The sequence below is a fragment of the Typopeltis vanoorti genome, chromosome 3, assembly GCF_054136105.1.
Source record: "Typopeltis vanoorti isolate ZY-2024b chromosome 3, IOZ_Tvanoo_1.0, whole genome shotgun sequence".
Lineage (NCBI taxonomy): Eukaryota > Metazoa > Arthropoda > Arachnida > Uropygi > Thelyphonidae > Typopeltis > Typopeltis vanoorti.
In genome coordinates, this window is record NC_143551.1 from 166,843,207 (window position 1) to 166,868,684 (window position 25,478).

Sequence of the window (25,478 nt, forward strand, 5' to 3'; positions counted from 1 at the left end):
TTATCAAGCATATTTTAATAAATATGCTCCAGAATGTAGGTAAAATCGAAAATTTAAAAAAAAAATACACAGAACACAATAGAATATATGCTAGAAATGTAAATATATCACATTTTTACTGTAAAAAGGCGAAAGGAACAAAGGAGAAATGACAGTGGCTAATTTTTTCAGAAACCAGCAAAGCAATTTACTGCTTTGTTTGTAAATTGTTTTCTAAATCAAATAATAGCTTAATGAAGGGTTTTAATGACTGGGGAAATATAACACGAACCTTATGTGATCACGAGCATTCTACTGAGCATATACGAGCGATGTGCACATATCGCAAAAAAAATCAAGTTCTGTAAATAGTTGAATTGATTCTGAATTGATCAAACAAATGCAATCTGAAGAAAATTATTGGAGAGAGGTTTTAAAAAGATTAATAGCTACCATTAATTTACTGAGTAAACTAGGGCTAGGAATATATGATATTTTTTCTGATTCTTGTGGAAATTATTTATCGTGTTTACATTATTTAAGTGAATTTGATGATTTTTTAAAACATCACATGAAAAATGTACGCCAACTGTGGTTCTGGCAGATCAAATTATCTTTCTTACCATACTTGTGATGAATTCATAGCGTTAATAGCTAAAAAAACAAGAGAAATATTAATATCAGAAATTAAGGAAGCTGCTTATTTTGCAATAATACTCGATTCAACACCAGACATTGCCCATAATGACCAACTAGCTATGATATTTAGGTATGTTGCCGCAAATTCTGACATTAGAGAAACATTTATCTTGTTCATCAGAATTACACAACGTAATGATAATTAATACTTAAGGAATTGACAGCATACAGTAGAAATATAAATTAAATCAACTTTAATATATACTTTCCAATATTTTAACGTCACGTTGCCATCTTCATGGGAAAGATAAAGACATGCACGCAAGTACTACATAAAAGCAAATGAGAAAGCGAGGAAGTTACCGTTTTCCTAAAGTCCTGATGGTGCCCCTAGCAGACTATATTAGGTGTTCTTAGCCTTTGGGCTGAAGTTCTTCTGATGTATGTTTCCCAAATTTGGGGCAGTCTCATGCATCCAAATTTGTTGAGGTTTGGCATGTTCCTAAGGGCTGAGGCTGATTCCATGAATAGTCTTTCTATTTGAACTTGCTGCTGTGTATTACTGTGGCTTTCTTCCACCATATTCTGTGGCGAGTATCCAGAGCATGGTCTGCAAGCCCAGAGTGGCTGTACTGCTGAAATCAGATGTAGTCCTTGTGTTCTGAGATTCTGATATTTGCTGTCCTGCCTGTTTGGCCAAAGTAGGACAATTTACAGCTGCAAGGGATCTGGTATACACCAGGTAGGTCTAGGGGAAGTGGTTGGTCTTTAGTGGGATACATACATTGGAAGAACTTCAGCCCAAAGGCCAAGAACACCTAATATATCCTGCCAGGGGGCACCATCAGGACTTTAGGAAAGCGGTAGCTTCCTCGCTTCGTTTCTCATTTGCTGTTATGTAGTACTTGCGTGCACATGTCTTTATCTTAAGTTCCCATGAAGATGGCAACGTGACGTTGCCGAAATATCGGAAAGTATATATTAAAGTTGATTTAATTTATATTTCTAGTGTACGCTGTTAATTCCTTAATTATCATGTTTAACCAGCATATAAACCTTTCTACAAGAATTACTATCATCCATGGAGATTCCATCGCACGCAAGGCCTGCCATTACGGCAAACTGAAGCTGAAGTTATCTAGACAACTGAATCTTCTGACCTTTCTAAAACGCTGCTGGGATAATCAGGTAATCCCAAATTGTGTAAAATTTAAGCACAGTTTCTGTTCACAGAAAGCTCTCCGTATCTATAACCGGGCGAGCTATGGGAGCAAATTAACGCTACACGATGCATGTATCCCAGCTGAACATCCCGCAATTTATATTGGGGACTTTAATAGTCACCATGAACAGTGAAATTATGCTCCAAAACAACGAATGTGGCGAAAAACTTGTTGATTGGATCGAACTAAATGATCTTCACTTAGTCTTTGATGCCAAAGACAAAGGCACTTTTAGATCTGCGGCCTGGAAAAGAGACTATAACCCTGATTTATGTCTTGTGAGCAAAAATAATTCAGGTCACCCTATGCAAAATCTGAGAAGGGTCTTAACTGACTTTCCTCATAGTCAGGACCAGTATTAATTGACATTGGCATTTCCATTCCATTTGTAAGATCAAAGCCTATCTCACGCTGGAATTTTAAAAAGGCTGGCTGGAATAAATACGCAAATGAACTTGATAAATGCATTCGCTAGATATTTCCAATAAGTAGTAATTTTCATCAATTTATAGGTGTAATCCTGCTTGCTGCCAAGAAAAGTATTCCTAGAGGTATTAGACATAACTATATACATGGTTGGAGCGAAGAATGTGAATTACTTTATAATGAATATCAGATAAACAATGACCCCAAAACAGCAGACGAACTCCTAGAAAACTTGGATAGGTCCCAAAGGAAAAAATCGGTAAATACAGTTGAAGGTATAGACTTTACTCATTCCAGCCGTAAAGCTTGGAACCTTCATAGGAAACTAGGTGGTAGTTCTCCTTTGATTAAAGAACAACCAAGAATCACCCAAATCAACTAGCTATACATATTGTTAATATATCACGTATCCCAATCAATAAAAAGCATACAAGATATATAAAGAGAAAATTAAAAGAATTTAGCAAGTCTTCACCTATAACTTCAAATTTTGCACACCCTTTTACGCAGCAAGAAGTTGAAGCGGCCTTAAAGAATTAAAGCCTGGTAGGGCTCCTGGTTTTGATAACATTCATCCAGAATTTTTGATTAATCTGGGAAGAAATGCAAGATTATGGTTAACAAAATTCTATACTGACATTCTTACAACTGGTAAACTTCCCACTATTTTTAAAAAAGCAAAAGTACTTTCAATTTTAAAGCCTGGTAAGCCTAATCATAAACCGGAGTGTTACTGACCTATTACTCTCCTCAGTTGTTGTTATAAACTCTTTGAAAGACTTATTTATAATAGAATAAACTCCACAATTTTTAAAAATGTCCCAATAGAACAAGCTGGCTTCAGACCAAATCGTGGGTGTTGTTACCAGGTTCTCTCTTTGGTAACTCACATAGAAGCTGGTTTTCAAAAAGGTTTAAAAACATCAGCAGCATTTATTGATTTGTCAACAGTCTTCGACACCATTTGGAGACAAGGCCTTCTATATAAATTATATAAAATTATCCCATGTAAAACAATAGTTCGTATTATTAACAATATGCTAAGAGATAATAGATTTATAGTGACTATAGGTAATAAAACTAGCAGCGAATGGAAGTTAAATAATGGACTGCCACAGGGATCTGTTTTATCGCTGTTATTATTCAATCTGTATACATCTGATCTTCCCATCACTACATCAAGGAAATTTTGTTATGCCGACGATATAGCAATAACTACACGCATAAATGCATAAGTCGTACAGAAGAAATTCTAAAAGCTGACTTAACTATTCTGGATGAATATTTTAAAAGATGGAGACACTGTTTAAATAGGAGCAAAACGGTAATATCTTGTTTTCATCTAAATAATAACTTCTCAAATGTGAAACTAAAAATTGAATTGAACAATTCAATTTTTAGTTTACTTCCATATAATACATTCCCTATACTTCCATATAATACATTCCCTAAGTACTTGGGAGTCACGCTTGACCGTTCTCTCACTTTCAGGCAACATCTTTCAAACTTGGTATATAAACTAAGGACACATAATAATATCCTACAGAGACTCTGTGGCACTACCTGGGGTTCTAGAGCCTCTACTCTTCGGACAACAGCCCTTGCTTTTGGTATTCTCAAGTGCTGAATATTGTGCTCCTGTGTGGCTAAATAGCCCTCACACAAGGATTATCAATTCTCAATTGAACAATACCTTAAGATTAATTACAGGCTCTATTAGATCGACCCCAACATATTGGTTACCTCTTTTAGCAAGCATTATTCCTACAGAACTATGTAGATTGAATTCTTTAGTCCGTGAATTCCAAAAAATTGCTGGTAATCCAAACCTACCTATTCATCAGGATCTCCCAACTCTTAACGTCAATAGATTGAAATCTCGCCATCCATCACTACGAGCAGCAGAAGAACTAATGCGAAATAATTTTAATCCTTTATCAAAGTGAGAAAAAACATGGAAGGAAAATACGAAAGAACATTTGCATCACATCATTAAAGGTGATCAAATCATGACAGGATCAGATCTACCTTGCAAAACATGGATGGTACTAAATGGAATTCAGACAAATCATGGCCTATGTGGAGATACTCCCTATAAATAGAACAGACAAACATCTCCAGAATGTGACTGTGGTGCTCCATGACAGACTATGCAACATATTGTAACAGAATGCACGTTCTGTGCTTATCAGAATGCTGGAATGACTTTTTACAAGTGGCTCCTGAAGCTCTGACCTGGATTATGAACTTAGATCTGAATTTATAATGATATATATGTTTCTTTTCCTTATTATAACATATTAAGACTTTTACTTTTAACTCTTATTTTAATTTTCCAACTTCTTGGATTAGATCTGTGTTTTCCTTCAAAGTTTTAACTTAAAATATTTTAAATTCTTCAGTTCTGTTAATATATAATGACATCATGATTATCTTTTTTAACATCGTGTTTTTGCCATGAGCTATGTATGTATGTAACGCTACATGCGGTTCCCTAGCCGACGTAAACAGAGCTATTTTAGCACTAGAGAAAGAGCTTTCAAATACGCTAAATCACGAACTTTGGTCAATTCTACATGACGTCTCGTGCACTGCGGCAAATAAAGAATTCGAAAGAACACGGAGTTGACAAACCAACACTGTAGTTGACCTTTCTTCAGTTATCTTGAAGCCTGAAGCACTCAACGCTCTGTCACGTGGTCATAACTTTGCCATTGCTCCTAGGAAATTACCGGCCGAGGAATTAATGATCCAGATTGAACGTGGGATTCGCCGCCTTCCAAACCACATCGCCAACGATATTAGATTGGACGTTGCTTGTGTTCTGACAAAAGCAAAACCACCAAAAACCAACATATCCATTAGTGAATACAAGTCTCTATAGGAAATGAAGAAAAACAAAGAAATAGTTATCACCAAAGTGGATAAGGGGAACGCCACTGTGGTACCCAATCATACTGACTAGACAGGTAAGCTTAAGGCTTTACTATTAGATCGAGCTATTTACCTTACCTCCCCATTGAATACAATCCCACCAACTCACAAATTAGAAAACTCCATAGGCTCCTTAAGAAGGTCACTTCTTGGCCTGTGGAGATTACTAACAGACTAAAACCATACGACTCTAGACCCCCCCCCCCATATATATGGGCTCCCAAAAATACATAAAGAAAATGTGCCATTACGTCCCATAGTAGATGGCATTGATTCCCCCACTTACAAACTAGCTAAATATTTAGCCAAAGCGCTCTCACACTATACTGGCAACACACCATCACACATAAAAAACTCAGCCCACTTCAAAGCCAGTATAGAAAACCTTACACTCCAACATAATGACATAATGGTCAGTTTTGACGTCTCCTCCTTATTCACAAATGTCCCCCTCAAAGGAACCTTAGAGCTAATCCAAGCTAAATTTCCTCCCGATATCTCAGCCCTATTTCAGTTCACAATGAACTCGGGCTATTTCATTTGGCAGGAAAAATTCTACAAACAGATAGAGGGGGCAGCCATGGGTTCATCACTTTCTGCACTCATGGCCAACTTCTTTATGGAGACTTTTGAAGCCTTAAACTCTGCCCCACAAAAACCTACCATATGGCTTCGCTACGTTGATGATGTGTTCGCTATTTGGCCACATGGCCCGGATACACTCCTCTCCTTCTTAACACACTTAAACAACCAACACCCTAGAATTTCACCCTGGAAAAAGAAGGAAACAATTGCCTCCCCTTCCTAGACACACTAGTCACCCGCCAACTTGATGGTACATTGGTTTTCTCAGTTTATAGAAAACCCACTCATACAGGCAGATACATTCACCAACAATCTCCCCTCCCCTCACAACAATATGGAGTTATTAAGACACTATTCAACAGGGCTAAACTAATCTGTTCAAATGACCAAGCCCTGACCACTAAACTAAATCACATACTTAACACTTTCTCAGCCAATGGCTACCCTCCCCAAAAAAATTCAAAAAATACTAAAACCAGTTATCCACAACCCACCTCCTCCCCCCCCCCCCTTCACAAAAAAGATTACTCTAAGTCCATCACCATTCCCTACATCCGAGGCACCTCTGAAAAAATCAACAAAATCCTAAAAAAACATGACTTGACCTCTTGTTACAGACCATATAGAAAATTGGCATCCCTTATCTGCTCCGCTAAAGACCAACCACTTCCCCTAGACCTACCTGGTGTATACCAGATCCCTTGCAGCTGTAATTTGTCCTACTTTGGCCAAACAGGCAGGACAGCAAATATCAGAATCTCAAAACACAAGGACTACATCCGATTTCACCAGTACAGCCACTCTGGGCTTGCAGACCTTTTTGATGCCACCTTAGGCCTCTCTACACAACATCCCTGGACCTCCAAAAGACTTTTGATAACATCTTCCTTCTTGCTATTCTTAGAGCACTATCTATTTCCAGATGTCCAGACTCCCTTTCTTTCATATGTATTGGAGATTTACTCTTGTAGCTCCCTTTCTATCACTACAGGATCCTGTGTGACCTCTATTCCCACTGTTCGGGGGTGATCCTCTCTCTCCCCCCTCTTTTCTTTAATTGCATCATTGATGAGTTACTTGGCTCTCTTTCTAACCATATTGGTTAGTCCCATGGTGCACACTCTTTTAATGTGATGGCCTTTGCCAGTGACCTCATTCTCATGGCCTCTACTAAAGTAGGCCTGCAAGAACTCCTTGACCGAGCAGTTGACTTATTTTATGTCAAAGGCTTTAATATTAATGTAGAGAAGTCCTACTCTTTAGCCCTTGTCCCTTCAGGCCATGACAAGAAGCTTAAAGTTGAGAAAATTGAGTTTTCCCTGCGTGATAGGTCATTACATTCCTTGACTATCCTGGAAGAATGGAGATACTTGGGTATCTTCTTCACTCCCAAAGGAAGGTCTTCTGTCTCTTCAGCCTTGGTTGCTGGGCTTACTCTTTTGAGGAAAGCTCCTCTTAAACCACAGCAGAGGTTATTGTTTGTAACCTCCACAAGCCATCAGGTAACCTTTTTAAGGAGCCTGTGGAGTGTTATGATTTGTGTGTTTGTGGGATCATAGTCTATAGGGAGGCAGGTAGAATGATCTAAAAGTAAAGAGGGAAGCTTACCTGAGTAATCTGATGGGCTTAAAACCACAATGGCAATTCTCTAAGAAATAAGATAAGTGGATACAGCCTGATGGCCAGGACAACCCAATAAAGACCAAATGTCTTTAATCAGATATGTGCATGCTGGTGCCCATGCACATATCATTGCTTTTTATGATCCCTGATGATGGTAATGTAACATTGCTGAAATATAGGAAGATATTAATTAAAGTTTTTTAATTAATATTCTAGTATAAGTTGTCATTTCCTGAAAAATTAAAAGCTACCATTTTAGAGTGGCCACCTCATGTCATTAATCATCAAGTGTTTAATATAAACTGGTAAGTGTGCAGCTAGATAAAATGAGATACTATATATAGAGAAAATATGTTTAATTTGCAAAATATAGAGAGAAAGGGGGGTAAATTGCATTAAAAATCATTTAAAAAAAGGATTAAAATATGTACATTAAACATTAAATAAACAGTTGTAAAATCTATAAAAGAAGGAAAAAAGGAAACTTTTGAAAATGTGATAATAATATGATTGTCTGATGAGAAGAATAAGAAAAGGAATTAAGAGATCAGAAATGAAAGATGTTTCCATGCTGTTATTTTTTAATTGTTAATTCCAGTGTAAAACTGTTTTCTGTGCTAACAGTTAATCAAATCTTGGTTTGATTTCAGAGAGAAAGAGTGATAGTTCACTCAATCTCTGCTGCTGGGTTGCTTTGTTATATAAAATACAAGAAAAATAGCTGTTGCAGATGCTTTTTTTAAAAGGATAAAAACTAGATAACTGAGCAAAGACCTCCACATAGCCTGTGAGAAAATGCAAACTGAGGCTTTTAATCCATTGTCCAGTTCTTACCATCTCATTACATCTCATTATCATATATTGCCTAGATGTAATTTGGGACTGAGCTGACCAGATTTTATTATGTATTACTTGAGCGTCAAATAAATGTGATGGTACAACACGAGTGGTGTAATCACTCGTATTGACAGTCTGGCCTTCTTTTGAAATGATTGAAACATATTAACCAGTTCAAGTATTCAACTTTATGAAGCTTTTAGTGATCATAGGAATGATTTTAGAAGTTTACTGTAGTGAATTTTCTTTGAAATAGTGCTAATTCTATGTTATTAGTTGGGATTTTGTTAGTTAGTATAAAAAGAATGAATTGTTACTAGTTTTTATTTCTTTCTTTCTTTTTTTTTCTTCTTCTGTTTTTGTATTTATTTATTTGTTATTTTTATTTGTTTTTATATTGTTATCACATAACATCCTGTGTGCTACATATATGATTTACTTTAACTGAGGTAGTATATATATAAGTACCCTGTAGTACTCACATGATAGAAGCTTTGATATTTTCCATAACCAATGACTTAAACACTGATCTCAACATCCTCAAATGGGGTGAAAAGGTAAATTTCAATGCCAAAAAAACTCATGCTTGCCTTATTATCTACAAGAAAGATCCTGCTTCATTCCCTCTTATTTTTGATAATGTTCCAGTTTCCTTTCAAGATCAGTTTTTTCTTTTTGGGTTGACTGTCACATCTAGTTTATCCTGGCACAAACATGTTACATACATAGCCTCCTCAGCCTCTAAAAAGCTTGATGTTCTTTTCTGTTCAAAACATTGCACTCTTCCTCTGAACTCCTAACACTAAAATTCTCCTATCTGACCAGTCTTAGAATATGGTTACTACATTGGGGTGGTGTACCTAAGAATTCAGTGATATTCAGAATAGGACAATCTGCTTAATATATATGACCCTTCCCTCACATACTCCTTTTCTTAGTCACTTTCCCATAGATACTCTGTTTCTGCAGTGCACCTTTTCTATAGAGACTTTGAAGGGCACTGCTGTTCTGAATTGGTCACTATGATTCCTCTACTTTCTTCTAACCATGTAAGAACTAGAACAGTCACTGGCCACCACCCATACTCTGTCCAACTCTATACATACTAAACAAACTTATCATCTTCCTTCATTATTTGGAACAATCTCCCCCATACTGTTTTTCAAACTAAGTACAACCTCCAACTTTTTAAGAAACATATCAGTAGGCTACCTTTTTTCTCATTAATCACTTACCCACACATGGCACTGTAGTGTTATAGGTCATGTGACCTTTCATTGTGTGGTCATCATAAAAAAATAAATAAATAAAAAGTTCTTAATGCACATCGCACAACTGACAAGCCATTGTTGTTTTAATATTTTTCTAAGTTTCATCTTAATGATCCATCATTTGCTTCTTACATCTTACAAACTTAATTCTTTGTTAGTTTCCTTTTTTAGTCTTTGGCATTATCATATTGTTAGTTTAATTTTAAAAAAGAATAATAATGCCGTCATCAGTTAAACTTATCTGTTAGCAAGTTTGCTTCTTCTTAAGCAACAAAGTTCAAACTAAAAATATAAATTTAAAAAATATTTTTTTAAAAACTGTTAATACCATCCAGTTTTGGCTTGTTATCTTTTTTCTTTATTAATTTTAAGTTTCATTAAAAGTGTATTTTACCATTGTTTCACAATACATTAATTATGTATGCATTAATTATATTAATTATGCATTATATCTTTTAAGAAGATACAACATAATTGGGATATAGCTTATCTGTGTAATAATGAATTTATGATTTATAAAAGTAACATTTAAAAAAAAAAATTTTTTTTTTTTAAGCTGGATATATTCCACTCTTCCAAGCAGCAAACAGATGGTAGCACTTAGTGCAACTTATCCAGAAGAATTAGCAGAGCTTTTAACACAGTATATGAGAAACCCGGTATTTTCTCGTCTTAATGCAGATAGACCTGCATTATTAGGTAAGCCAGTAAAAGTTTTTGACCTAGCAAACGAATTATGTGGTTACATTGAAAGAATTATGTGATTATAATGTTCATATACAGGCACATTTCAGTCATACAACATGTTAGGTTCCAGCCCACTGTTGTATAGTAAATTGCTGCCTTCTCTCCCCCTCCCCCATACAGATACATGTAATGGTTTAAGAATGTTTTTGAGCAGCCATGTATGTGTGAAAATGATGTAAATAGAGCATTAATTTACACCAGTTACATAAAAATGTGTGGACAGACTTATGTGTTCGTCGAACATGTTGTTTATTATTTTAACGGTATAATAGAACACAGAAACTAAGTAAATAATTAATTTATTAACTTAATGCTGATATTTCGCTGGTGTTATAACCAGCATCTTCAGAGCACAAAAACACTGTTTGTCACAATACGCGAGACTAAAACAACATGGTGTACTTAAACAAAATTGTAGCAGCAACATAAAGACTAGCCACCCTCGTCCGCTCACCCAAGGACAGCATTCCTCCTTTATCACATCCAGGAGTCTACCAAGTACCCTGCCCATGCAATCAAGCCTACTACGGTCAAACAGGAAGAACTGTGAAAATCCGCATCAGCGAACATAAAAGATACGTCCGGAATTATCATTATGGGAAGTCGGGCCTAGCAGACCATGCTCTGGATACCCCTGCACACAGGATCAACTGGAAAAACAAAAGTACTACACAGAAATCCGTATAAATCAGAGAGATTGTTCTTAGAGGCGACAGAAGCCCTAAAACACACTCCAAATCTCAACAAATATGGCTGTATTAACTTGCCGAAGATCTGGGAGACAGTCATATTAAGAAAAAACTAGAACTTTTCTAGGACTCTAGTAATATATGATAGCTTTGTTTTCAGATAGAGGGCGCCAAAATCAGGAGTCTAGTCTTTGTGTTGCTGCTACAATATTGTTTAAGTACACCATGTTGTTTTAGTCTCGCGTATTGTGACAAACAGTGTTTTTGTGCTCTGAAAATGCTGGTTATAACACCAGCGAAATATCAGCATTAAGTTAATAAATTAATTATTTACTTAGTTTCTGTGTTCTATTATACCGTTAAAATAATAAACAACAAGATTTCCTAATGCCTCATTATCCTTTTCCATTTACAGAAAACCTACACATACAGGAAGATATTTACATAAGCAGTTGTACCACCCATCTCGACAGTATAGCATCCTCAAAACATTTATTCACCAAAGCTAGGACTATTTGTTCAAATGATGCAGCCCTTAAAACTGAAATCAGGGACTTTTTGAACACTTTTTAACCAGTGGCTACAGCCCATGTAAAATAGATAAAATACTACATGCATCCCCCATCTCTCCTAAAAAAAACCCTCACACAATCACAGCAAAACTGTTTTAATCCCAGATATATTAAAGACACCTCAGAAAAAATAGCTAAATTTCTTTACAAATATCATCTCCATGCGATCCTAAAACCACTCATGCAGCTGGCTGCTTTTTTGCTACCCTAAAGATCAACTTCATTCTCTTGCACATCCCAGATTGTATAAAGTTCCTTGTGCTTGCAGTTTTTCCTACTTTGGACAGACTTGTAGATCAGTTAACATTCTTCTCAAAGAACACAAAAAGTACATCCGCAGTCATCTTTGTATCAAGTCGGGAGTAGCGGACCATGCTCTGGATACTCCTCTACATAGGATTAAATGGAAGAAGACATTGGTTTTACACAGAAGTCGCTATAGGTCTGAAATACTATTTTTAGAATCAGCATCTGCTATCAAGCACTATCCCAACTTCAACAAGTATAGTTGCATTAATTTGCCAAAAAGATCTGGGAGACAGTCATTATGAGACTAGATAGCATGACTTTTCCAAATTAACTTTACAGTTACCAGCCCATGGAAGGTGCCTTGTTAGAACATTAGATCTGTGTCAGTTACAAATCGAATTGTTTCTAATGTTTTAGTGTAGCACTTGTGTGCTTATCACTGTTATAATTTTTACTCTGAAATATTAGTATATATATATATATATATATATATATATGAGTAAATTCAATAAATTATTTTTTAATCTCTGAGTGTTTTTATACCATGAAGCAGTAATAAGATATTACAGATATTCAGCACTTATGGAATGAGTTCAGTAGACTGGAACTGTGGGAAAATGATTATGCTGTCAATTCAGTGTTAGTAAGTGTCAGGTTATGCACTTTGGCATGGTGAGATTTACGATGACATTATATTGGTTGGATTATGCTTGAAGAAACTGATGAGGTTAGTGATCTTGGAGTTATGGTTAATAGCAATTTGAAATTCAAAGGTCACATAGCAAAAAATTACAAATACATCAGAGAAGGTAATTGGGGATGCTGAAATGAACATTGGCATGTAAGAATAAGGAAGTATTTTGCCTCTCTACAAAGCTTTGATACAGCTGCATCTGAACTACTGTGTTCATATTTGAGTACACCTCATTTTTTGGAGGCTGAACTATGATGTGCTTGTGCCAGAAAAGTCTGATGGTAAAAGTCAGCCCAACAAGAAAAAATTGATTGTGTTTGGTGACCAGGGTATTATTCATCAAATGTAATGTGAAAAGAGAGAAATAGAGATCTTTCTTGCAAGAAAGATCTCACTTTCTTGTTTTGGTGGTATTGACAGTGTTTTCCTCAAGACAATGAAGAATAGAAAGGAGAGCTGAGTTTAAAACATTTGTTATGGAAGATCTTGAAGCATTAAATAATTGTGAAATACAAGGTTTGTCAAATGAAAATGGGATTTATACATGTTACTGTCATCATAAAACTCTGGATAACATTTGAAGTCAGTGTGAAGTTATTTATGTACAGAAGGAAGACAGGGAGTGAAAATATAGAACCTATGAGATACTTCATCTTAGGTGAGGAAATATCTCTAGAGGAAGTCATCTACCATGTCATAAAATGTAGTGAACCACCAGTGAGGAAGCCAGTAGCTCAGTAGCAGAGATTAGAAGTTAGATTATGAGATGGTATTATACTGAGTAGGTATTTGTGTGAGAACCAGTCATATGCCCAAGAAATATCAAGAGCTACCCCAATTATTTACAGGTCTCCAGATGTGATGATGATGTAGTTTCGCTGTCGATGACTTTTTCCATAAATTTGAGAGTATTGAAGCAACCGCTTGCCCTTTTTTATATCATTTCCCACCAATTTCCTCATTCTCTATTCTTAGAAGGCCACAATATCTTGAAAGAGCCAAACAGGATAATAAATACTTGATATAAAATCTTGGATATGTTCTTTTGTTGCTTTTTTAGAAGCAGTAGTGTGTATATTGCAGAATTGTAGCAGTCAAAATTCTGTATATTATTATACATTCATTTGTCTTGAATCTTGACCTCAAGGGCTCACTTTAGTGAGTACGGGCATGGCAAACCCGAGGTACCTGATGCTGGACCATGCCTTACTTCATTAATATACATCTGTTATATTATCTGTAGACTGGTCCCTCCGCCCCTTTTTTTTCTTTCCTTCTTTTTTTTCTTCTTGCTACCTCCCCCCCCAATGCTATTAGAGTATTCGAGGGCTAGGGATGAATCTTTCCTATTTTGCTATTTCATCTTATGTGGAAAGGACCTCTGCAACCCTACCACTTTCTTCTTGCAGTGACTTCACTCTAAAATGCTACTATAATTGTGCCTAATAATGCATCTCATGCTGCATCGGCTGTTGCGCAGCATAATCAGACAGAGCCGCGTTCAGGGCTTAGGCAGAGGGTCCTGTTCGAGAAGTATATTACAGTCTCCATCAAAAGTCAGTGATACTGTGAATGAGAAAGACAGAATGTATAAGATTAATATTAGAAAGGAATTTTACATAGGCACATGGAATGTCCAGGGTTTACAGATGGGTACTCTTGAGATTGTCTGTAAAGAGTTGGATAGGTATAAAATTGACATCTTGGGAATTACAGAGGCCAGATGGAATGGAGAAGGTCACTTCAAAAGACAGGATAGTAAGCTAGTTATTTACTCAAGTGGTGACTCAAAACATCATGGGGTAGCTGTGATACTGAAGACAGCTCAGGCAAGAAGCCTTCTTGGTTATAACCCCATTAATGATAGGATACTCTCCATTAGACTTAAGGCTCAGCCTACTAATGTATCAATTGTGGTAGTTTATGCACCCCACACGGATAGGCCTGAAGAAGAGAGTGAAGAATTCTATGAAAACTTACAAACTGTTTTGGACTGCCTACCACGGAGAGATGTCCTTTACATCTTAGGGGAATGTAATGCAAAAGTGGGAAAGAGTATGAGAGTCAGGCCGGAGTGTGGCATGTTTGGTCTGGGTGAACGTAACACCCATGGTGAAAGACTGTTGGAATTTGCCCGTACTAACAGATTAGTTATTACCAATACCTGCTTCCAAAAACATCCACGACGGACCTATACTTGGACATCTAACATTGATAGGTCAAGGCACCAGATTGATTACATCCTGGCTCTCCAGTGGTGGAAGACAAGCATCTCTGATGTGCATACTTGTCCTGGAGCAGATTGTGGTACAGACCATCAGCTGGTAAGAGCCAAAGTAAGACTAAGACTCTGAAAATTTCCAGGTCAGGCACATTCCATTAGATTGGATATTAGAGTAATTCCCAGTGGATTCACAGAAGAAACATCAACTCGGCTGGATGATTTTTTGGAGACCAATGAGGAAATCTTACCAGAAATGCTTTGGGAAGGAGTCAAGATGATAATACAGGATACAGCGAAGACATATCTCAGCCCAATAAGAAAACCAAGAGACCCATGGATATCAGATTCAACATGGGAACTAATCAAAAGAAGGTGGCTGGAAAAACAAAGAGACACAGGGACTGAAGAATACAAGAGATTACATAGAGAAATCAGAAGCGCCATCAAGCAGGACAAGGAAAAGTTCTATACTAATAAATGTGAAGAAATAGAGTTCCAGATGAGAAGGCATAATTATAAAAGGATGTTTTATTTAGTTCGTGACTTAAAGCACAAGTTTAAGCCTAAATTGAATGTCATCAAAGACAGGAATGGATCATTACTAACAGAAGAGTTGGAAATCAAAAACAGATGGAAGGAATACTGTGAGGAACTGTATAGCAGAGTGGATAAAGAAAATGTGGAGTCCTCCCACCAAGAAAATTTTGATTTGGAACCTCCTCCACTTAGGCATGAAGTTGAAAGAGCAGTTAATCAGCTCAACAGCAGTAAGGCCCCAGGTGCAGATGAAATCCCAGCAGAGTTAATTAAAGCCACAGGGGATGGAGGGATAAGAGTGTTTCATAGATTGATTACAAGGATATGGGAGACAGGATCATGGCCTAGAGACTGGAAGAAGTCAGTTTTCATACCACTACACAAGAAAGGTGATAAGAAGGCATGCAAGAATTATAGAACTATTAGTTTGATATCTCATGCAAGCAAAATTGTATTAAAGATCATGCTAAATAGGATTATGGCCAAAGTTGAGGCAGAGATTCCCGACGAACAAGCAAGTTTTAGGAAAGGTAGGAGCACCAAAGAGATCAGATCCTTTGCCTTAGACAGATCATAGAAAAATATAAAGAATTCAGACTCCCTCTGGTAATGTGTTTCTTAGACTACTCTAAAGCTTTTGACTGTGTTGAGCATGTGAAACTGTGGGAAGTAATGAAAAGAATGGGTTTTCCTCAACACACTATCAAGTTGATAGCCAACTTGTATAAGGAGCAAGAAGCCATGGTAAGAACAGGTGTTGGATTGACTGACTGGCTTCAAGTTGGAAAAGGAGTTAGACAAGGATGTTTACTTTCTCCTCACTTGTTTAGTATATATGCAGAGGACATCATGCGTGAAGCATTGGATGAGCTCAGGACAGGAATTAGGATAGGAGGTAGATTGATCAGTAATCTGAGGTACGCTGATGATACAGTACTCCTTTGTAATGACATGGAAGAACTAGGACTAATTCTTGACAAAGTTAACAAGATCAGTAATAACAGAGGACTTCAACTCAATTCTAGCAAGACAAAGATCATGGTTCTCAAAGGAAAAACAAACAGAGAAGCTCTTGAGAAACAAGTGTATCTTAATGGAGAAAGAATTGAGGAAGTCAGCAAGTTTGAGTACCTGGAATCCATTATTAATGTGAAGAATTGCTGAGAAGATGTCAGAAAAAGGTTAGGAATGGCTAATCAGAGACCTGTCTAAAATCTGGAAGGATGGATCTATCTCCATGGGAACAAAGTTGAGGATTTTAGATGCAGTTGTTTTTCCAACAGCGACTTATGGATGCGAGACTTGGAACCTAAAGAAGTCAGATAAGAAACGGATATCTGCTTTTGAGATGTAGTGTTACAGAAGGCTGTTGGGGATATCATATACTGAAAGCGTACAAATGAATGGGTGTTAGAAAAGATTAGTAGAACTTTAAGGCTCCTTAAGGATATTGACAGAAGAAAGTTAAAATATTTTGGACACATAGAAAGGATGGAAGGAGGACTTCAGAACAATAATAGAAGGTAAAGTTCCTGGAAAAAGAGGCAGGGGTAGACCATCAATGAGATGGATGGATGGCGTATGTGGAGTGACTGATCTTCAGAGAGTTGAGGCTGCCAGAAAAGCAAACAACAGGACTACATGGCGAGTAGTGTGGAACATCATCGAGCATCGGAGTGACCATACGGCATCTGTAGATGCCCAGTGAACATAGAGAGAGTCTTGAATCTCCTCCTCGGCCCCATTTTAATGCCATTATTGCTACAGCTAACAAAATTGTAATGCTTAACCCTTTAACTGCTACGGTCAAGTTAACTCGAGCGCGGAAAAATGGCGACCTTGCTACGATCGAGTTAACTCGATTTGAACTTTCAATGTGTAATACTCATTTAATTTAGTTTGTGAAAGCATTTGAATTCAGCAGGCTTATAGTGCCATCTCTTAGGATTAGAAGGAACTAATTTTCAAGCTTCTGTCTGCTTTGTGGCACTATCTTCATAAAAAAATTGTGAGACCATGCACAATGTTATCAGTGCCGTCCTTGACAATAGGAGCCAGGCGATCACATGATGCGGTGATTCCAGGATTAGTAAAAATGGCTTCGACAAGCAGACAGCAGCGTTCTCTTACTGAGGCAGAATTAGTAGAAGTATTAGAAACTTTACCTTCCATTTTATCAGATTTCAGTGACAACGGTGATATTTATTTTTTAGAAAATAGTGATAGTGAAAGTTCAGATAACGAACCACCAGCACCAGTGCAGTGGAAATGGTGACACAGGGGGAAAGAGGAGGAGGAGGCATCCTTAGATGACAGGAGAAATCTCATCCCACATTCGGAAGGGTTCAAGACGATTGAGGCAGCGCTGCAGTACATTAGTATGCAGGAGGAAGTGACGCCAGCTGATATCATCTGCTTGCATAAGTGGAGGGACATTGCTTCGCGGAAGAGGGCTAAAAGGGTGAAGCAGTCATTTATCAAGGACTTTTCAAAAACTAAAAACTGTAAGTTTTGACTCTTTCATCTTAGGCCTACCTTTTCACATTTGTGTGAAAAGGTAGGCTTAGAACTCCAGCCTATCTGGATTTTGTGTTATCCGGCCTGCCCTTCTGCCACATTAGGCCGGATATTCGAGAGTCTACTGTATTACACGAAGCCATACAAAACCACAACAATAGTACACGAAACCACAACAATTTGGTATAACACTGGGACTAGTTTAAAAAATGGTAACAGACAATGCAAGGAACTCATCTTAATTGGTGCCATCTAGAGAGAAAATAAAAGTATTAATTTGATCTTAAAATGACTGTCTTCCAGATTTTTTGGTAAATTGATACAGCCATACTTGTTCAGGTTTGGAGAATGTTTTAAAGCTGCTGCTGATTCCAAAAATAATCTCTCTGACATATAATGACTTCTGTGTATAGTATGCCCATGCTTTAGAGATCTTCGCTTGGAGACTTGCCAAGAATAGTCGATTCATGCTGAAGGGGTGAAAGAAATGAAGGATGTACGAATTGGTCGCCAACATGCGAAATCACATGCTTTATAAGTAAAATTTTCCAACCATTATACAAGCAACATAGTTAACTACAATGATCATAAAAGAGAAGTTAATTTTCTGACGTGTAACAATAAATAACTCATTCCCACAATACGGATTGATTACCTTATTATCAGAATGGATTCTCTTTCTGTTGACATGTGCAGAAGTGTCGAAGGGTCTCGAATCTGTGAGTTTACTATAGCACTTTTGTTTTCTTCTGCATTTTCAAAAATTATAGAAACAACTATCGTGTTAGAGCAAAACTTCAGTTTAATATAAACCAAAATAATCGCTCGACGTTTTGACCTTCACATTAAGGTCATCATCTGGAGTATGCACATATATACAAAGAAACAAGCTGCACTACAATCTACATGGTATACTGAAGTTACAATGATTTAGTTAACCTTTAAAACTACTGGCCTAACCTCTGGTGAACAAAAAAAAACCTTACTGCATCAAAGCTAGAGTCCTGTTATTATGTTATTATCTATTAACGACCCATACGGATAGATACATTCACCAACAATCACTCCCCCCACACACAACAATATGGAATTATAAAACCCTATATCACAGGACTAAATTAATCTGTTCAGACAACAATGCCCTAACTACTGAACTTAACCATATCCTTAACACCTTCTTAGCCAATGGCTACAACCCCCCAAAAATCCAGAAAATATTAAAACCAGTTAACCCCCCCCCCCTTCTTAATAGAGATTACACTAAATCTATCATCATTCTGTATATCTGGGGCACATCTGAAAAGCTCACAAAAATTCTAAAAAAAAATATGACATGACTACCTGTTACAAACCACATAAGAAATTGGCATCCCTTATCCGCTCCAGCAAAGACCAGCCACTTTCCCTAGAGACCTAGCTGCTGTAAACTGTCCTACTATGGCCAAACAGACAGGACATGTAATATCAGGATTTCCAAGCACAAAGACTACATCCGGTTTCACCAATACAGCCACTCAGGATTTGCGGACCATGCACTAGATTCCCATCGCAGAATACGCTGGAAGAAGCCACTTCACTTCACTATAGAAAATATAAATATGAACGATTGTTCTTGGAATCAGCCTCAGCTCTAAAAAACTTCCCAAATCTCAACAAATTTGGGTGCATGAGACTGCCCCAGATTTGGAAAGCTAGCATCCTTAGAACATCAGCCAAGACAACCCAATTTAGCCTGCTAGGGAGCACCTTTAGGACCCTAGGACCAATGCCAGTTGCCTTCTTCAGCCTCATTTGTTAGTGCCTGCATGCACATATCATAGTTTTATGTTCCCAGAAGATGGCAATATAACATTGCCGAAATATAGGAAGGTATTGATTAAAGGTTTTTAATTAATATTATTTTTTTTTAAATTAATATTTTAGGGGTCATAGCAGAAGCATTCACGTCGCGACCCCTGTCAGCTTGTTTAGAAGCGGCGAATTCTGCTACCAGTCATCTACAGTATAGCATAGTGCAGTGGTTCCCAAACTTTTTCAGGCCAACACCCCCTCGACTCCATAAACTCATCGTCAGTGCCCTTCCTTACCTCACCCCATCCTACATTCAGAAAAGAGATTCACACAACCCACAAGGAACATAATAACATTTTTAAAACAAATTATTAATTTACAATTTACATTTATTTTAAAGCCAAAAAAACATTTACTTTAATAGCAACTTTACATTAAAATCTAATAAAACATTGTATTATAATGCTATTCAATAGCAGCTATTGACTTGAATGTTCAAAAAATCCTTAATGTGATGGATGGGCTTCATGGAGTGATACCAGTTTTTTTATGTCTGGTTTAATATCACTTAGCAGGAGTCTTAAATCTCCACGTTGAGTTATCTGGAGTCTATTTCTGTGTTTCGAAAGAAGTTGCATAACCACACTAAAACCACGTTCCACCAAATATGATGTTAAAAATGCAATGAGGAACTTCTTAACCACCCCCTACAGTGAAGGATAGCGAGCAGAAATCTCTTTCTGCAACCAAAACTCTTGATAAGATTTCTTAAATTTTGGCTTCAGCTCAGTCATTTTGTAGCTCAATTAGTTCTTCCTCCATGACTCCCACTACCTCATTATCGGAAAATCGATTTATTATCCAATTTGGAACTTCCAATGAAAGTAAATCCTTAAATCGCTCAGTCATATCTTCATGCAGCATATTCAAATGGTCACAGTAAACTTGCAGATCATCAGTTTGCACCCTATGTTTTCCATCTAACTTGGACAGGCTGGGAAATTAGTAGAGCTCATGACGGCCTAGTTTCACTTCAACAGATTTAACTTTGAAATAAATGTTGACATAGAAGATTTGGCCTTGATTAGATTGATATCATTGCCTTGCAGTTGCAAATTAATTTCATTAAATTTTGCAAATATATCTGATAAATAAGCAACATCATGCCTGATAGCTTTGAATTCATCACTGAGCAAAGCCTTTTTGTCTTCAAAAAACTCTACAACAGTATCAAAAAGATCATAAAACCATCTCAAACAGTTGCCTCTTGACAGCCAATGAACTTCAGTATGGAGCAGCAAACATTCAAAATGTTCATCATTTCCATCACAGAGCTCTCAAAAAAGTCTATCGTTGAGAGCATGGGCTTTAATATTATTCACTGCAGTAATGACAGTGTGTAGTGAGTTGTGCAAGTGATCGCTGAGGTTTTTTGCAACCAGATGTTGGCAATAAATGATTTGTGAATGGTAAATATATTTGGTACTGCTTTTTTCAAGTAGGCAACAAACCCACTGTAGCAACCTGTCATTGATGGTGCTCCATCACTTGCACAAGAAAGTATGTTAGTAAGTGGGATTTCCTTATCTTTGAAGAACTGCTCAACAACACAAAATATTGACTCCCCTTTAGTGTATGTATCTAGTAGCTTTGCAAATAACAACTCTTGAACCAAACTTTCTTCCTTCACAAAGTGCACATAAGCTAAAAGATAAGATTCATTGCCTGGTAAAGTTGACTCATCCAGTTGTAATGCAAAGTCTGTTGTCCTTAATATGCAGCATAATGTTTCTTCAACATTAGCAGCCATTTCATCTACTCGCCTTTGCACAGAATTGTTGCTGAATGGAATCTTCTTAATTATGTCGTATGGTGACTTATGTAAAACAGTACCCAGAACCTCACTAACAGCTGGCAGGATGAGTTCCTCACCAATTGTAAGTGGTTTTCCAGACTGCAATCAACAATGAAATGTTGTACAATGCATGCAAACCATTGGTGTTTTGTTGTGAAGCATTGCAAAACATACTTGAAACTGTTGGTCCCTTTTGAAATTTGTCTTTGAGAGATTGAAAGAAAGTTAAATTCTTATTGACCTTGTCAAGATGTACTTTCTTCAAATGTTCGATTATTCTGGAAGGCTTCATGGCCTCATTAGAGAAGACCCTTTCACATAGCAGGCACATTGGCAGCTGCTAGTTTGTTGGTGCTGGTATACATCCATATTTTAGGTATTCAATGCTATGCTGTCTACTTTTCTTCTTTGATGTATTTGCATCTGCCATTTCTATTCTGGAACATGCAGAAATAAGCATACATACATATTTGAAAGCAATTTTTGTAAATAATAATCTTTATCTTTATATCCTCACAATATAACATAACCTATAATTTGCCAAGCTGTGACACAACACTTACATAGCTAAAAGCTTCACATTTTTGCTCAGTAAACGAGAATATGGGAAAATACATTATAACACACTCAGTACTATTAATGTAAAAAAGGACCACTTCAGAAACTATCAACAAAAAACTCGAAAAATGTCTTGGAAACAACAATAATAATAATCAAACAGCAGCAATTAATTATTGCACATTTCAGCATTTTGCAGCACACCTTCAGTGCCCCCTAGGTATTCCCACCACCCACCGGGGGCGGTACTACCCACTTTGGGAATAGCATAGTGCAATACAGTCATCTATAGTTTTCTACAGTTTTATAGTGCGACTAGCATCTTCTTTATCAGAGACACAATGACTAAAACTCAACGGCCCTTATGGGAACCAACCCTGACAATCATCTCATCACAATCATGACAATCATCCCTGTGTGCTATGACTGTCAGGGAATCAACCTGACAGCCATAGCACACAGTGGGAGTTATAGTGAAACAAATGAGGATGGAGAGTTAGTTGAACAGTGGGCTGAAAGTAATCAATTACTAACAAATCCATGCCTTGGATTTGTTAGTAATAGAATAGCTAATCTGTGCACTAAACAAGTACTTGCACCAATCCCAAATTCACAACATAGACCAATAATGCTGCAAGTTTTCCAACAGTTTGACCTAAGGAGATCCCACTTAGAAGATGCTTTAATTTTAAAAAAGCTAACTTGGAACAGTTCTTAAGAGAATTAGACATAAACCTGACCAACATTTCACCCAGACCAGAAAATTATGGAAAGTTCATCAAAGCTATTAGACGGTCTACTACCAGGCATATCCCAAGAGGTTGTAGAACATGTTACATTCCAGGTTTTACAGAGCACAATGTAGAAATATATGAAAGATATTGTGACCTATATGATAAAGATCAATTTTCATCAGAAACAATTGATGCAGGAGAGGAACTTATAGCAGCACTGTCTGAAAAAAGAAGTCAACAATGGGCAGAGAAAATTAAAAGCTTAGATATGAAGCATAGTAGCTGGAAAGCCTGGCTCTTACTCAAAAAATTATCTGGTAACCCCACAACAGCAGCAACTGAAGTTAATATAAATGCAAACCAAATTGCAACTCAGCTATCTCTGAATGGTAAACCAAGTACCGAAGGAAAAACACCTGAAGTTTATATTAAAAAAAAAAAAAAGATAGGGATTCAGAAAATAATCCCTTCAAAGCACCATTTACTAAAGAAGAACTAGAAAATGCAAGCCTTAAAACCAGGAAAAGCTGCCGTTATAGATGATATCAAAAACGAGATACTAAAGAATCTGGGAGAAAAGGCAACAGAGTGGTTGTTAGAAATTTTCAACTTTTGCTGGAAATTTGCTAAAATACCCAGCATATGCAGGCAGGCAAACGAAAGTAATACCTATCCTGAAACCAGTTAAACCTGCTGAGGATCCAAAGAGCTACAAGCCTATAGCTCTCCTGTGCACAACACTGAAGCTGTATGAGAGGTTAATCTTGAACAGACTAAGTCCAGAAATAGAGAAAGTGCTGATAAAAGAACAGGCAGGTTTAAGACCAGGAAGATCATGCACTGGACAAGTATTAAATTTAACACAGTTTATTGAGGACGGCTTTGAAAGGGAGCTAGCAACAGAAGCTGTATTTATAGATATGACAGCAGCATATGACACACTAAATCTTAGAAAACTTATAGTCAAAATTCACAGCATGACAAACAGCTATCGGTTAGTGGAGATATTTAGGTCGCTGCTGTTCAGCAAGAGATTCTTTGTTGATTTTCAAGGAAAAAAATGAGCAGATGTCATATCCAGCAAAATGGTCTACCTCAGGGAAGTGTGCTATTTCCTCTCCTCTTCAGTATATATACTAATGACCAACCTATAAACCCACGGTCAAGACCCTTCTTATATGCAGATGACCGGGCAATAGCTTATCAAGCAAAATCCTTTGATGACATTGAGAAGCAGCTTCACAAGAGCTAGAAACCCTTACAGTTTACTATAAGGAAAACCAACTGAAACTAAATCCCAGTAAAACCCAAATGTGTCTTTTCCATCTCGTTAATAGGGAGGCGAGGAGAGTTGAATATAGAATGGAATGGTATGAAACTGGTCAATTATCCAAATCCAACTTACCTAGGTGTTACACTAGATACCTAAATTATAAGCGACACATAGAGAGGACAGTAGCTAAAACTCAAACACGTAATAATATTCTGCGCCGATTAACATCATCTCGGTGGGGTGCAAATACACAAGTAGTGCACACCTCTTCACTGGCACTCTGCTTTTCGACAGCCGAGTATGCTAGCCCTGTTTGGGAAAGATCATCACATGTCAAAATTATTGATAAGGTTCTTAATGAAACATGTAGGCACATTATCGGCTGCCTTAAGCCTACAAAAATTGACAATCTACACTCACTGTCTGGTGTTGCACCTCCTCACCTCAGAAGAACTACACAGAGTAGATATGAGTGGAAACAACAACTAAATGATGAACGGCATCCTTTGTATGGACATATTGGAGGCTAAGATCAAGGAAAAGTTTTATTCACTCAGTGGAACTGTTGGTTGATTCCATAAAAGCTACAAGGTCAACAATGTGGCAAGAACAATCTCCAGAGGCTCTGAACTTAAACGAATCTCTTCCTTCCAGCTCACATCTTGACTGGCAAAGATGGAAGACATTGAATAGACTTCGTTCCGGAATGGGCAGATCAAAGCAGAATATGGCCAGATGGGGCCACACAGACAATGACAGTTGCTCATGTGGTGAAACACAAACCATGGAGCATCTTCTGCAATGCTACTTAATAGACATTAATAATATATGTACTCGAGAAGATTTAATGCAGTCTAATGAAACAGCTTTAATGTACAGTAATCCCTCGATTAGTGCGTCATTTTTTCCAATACCCAAATTCAATTAGTGCGCCTATATACATCTTAAAAATAAATGTTACAGATTTTAAAAATTTTCTATCTATATATTTTTATAACTATTTTAAAAAATCACTCACCAGAATGAAATAATTTAGTTACTGATTTAAAACATTTTATGAAGTTATTTTTAATGGCATACTACACTGCTTCCATGTACGCTATGTTCCAAATTTTTACCGCCAAAATTTATGTCATCTACTATAGTACGTCCACAGATTCGAGACCCTTCGACACTTCTATGCATGTCACAAAAAGAGAATCCATTCCGATAATAGAGTAATCAATCCGTCTTCTGGGATGAGCTGTTTATTATTACACATCGGAAAATTAACTTCTCTTTTATGATCATTGTAGTTTTTAAAGTGGTAACAATTTTGCTTGTATAACAGTTGAAAAATTTCATCTATAAAGCACGTGATTTCGCATATTGGCAACCAATTCATACATCCTTCATTTCTTTCACCCCTTCAATGATAACGTCCAAGAGTTAATTAAATCTCATTCTGAAGAATTGAGTGATTCCGACCTGCTAAATTTAGATGAACAGTGAGAAGATCCTGAAGAATATTAAGAAAATTTA

The 25,478-nt window shown here is 37.0% G+C and overlaps 1 protein-coding gene across 1 annotated transcript in view; it reads left to right on the forward strand.

The window, feature by feature from the left end:
• LOC150108730 (uncharacterized) overlaps nucleotides 1–25,478 on the forward strand; it is a 181,422-nt gene that overhangs the window by 84,805 nt on the left and 71,139 nt on the right. The window contains exon 5 of the mRNA XM_090416184.1: nucleotides 10,074–10,216. Coding sequence (XP_090272310.1) covers nucleotides 10,074–10,216 — 143 coding nt within the window. The remainder of the gene's footprint in view (nucleotides 1–10,073; nucleotides 10,217–25,478) is intronic.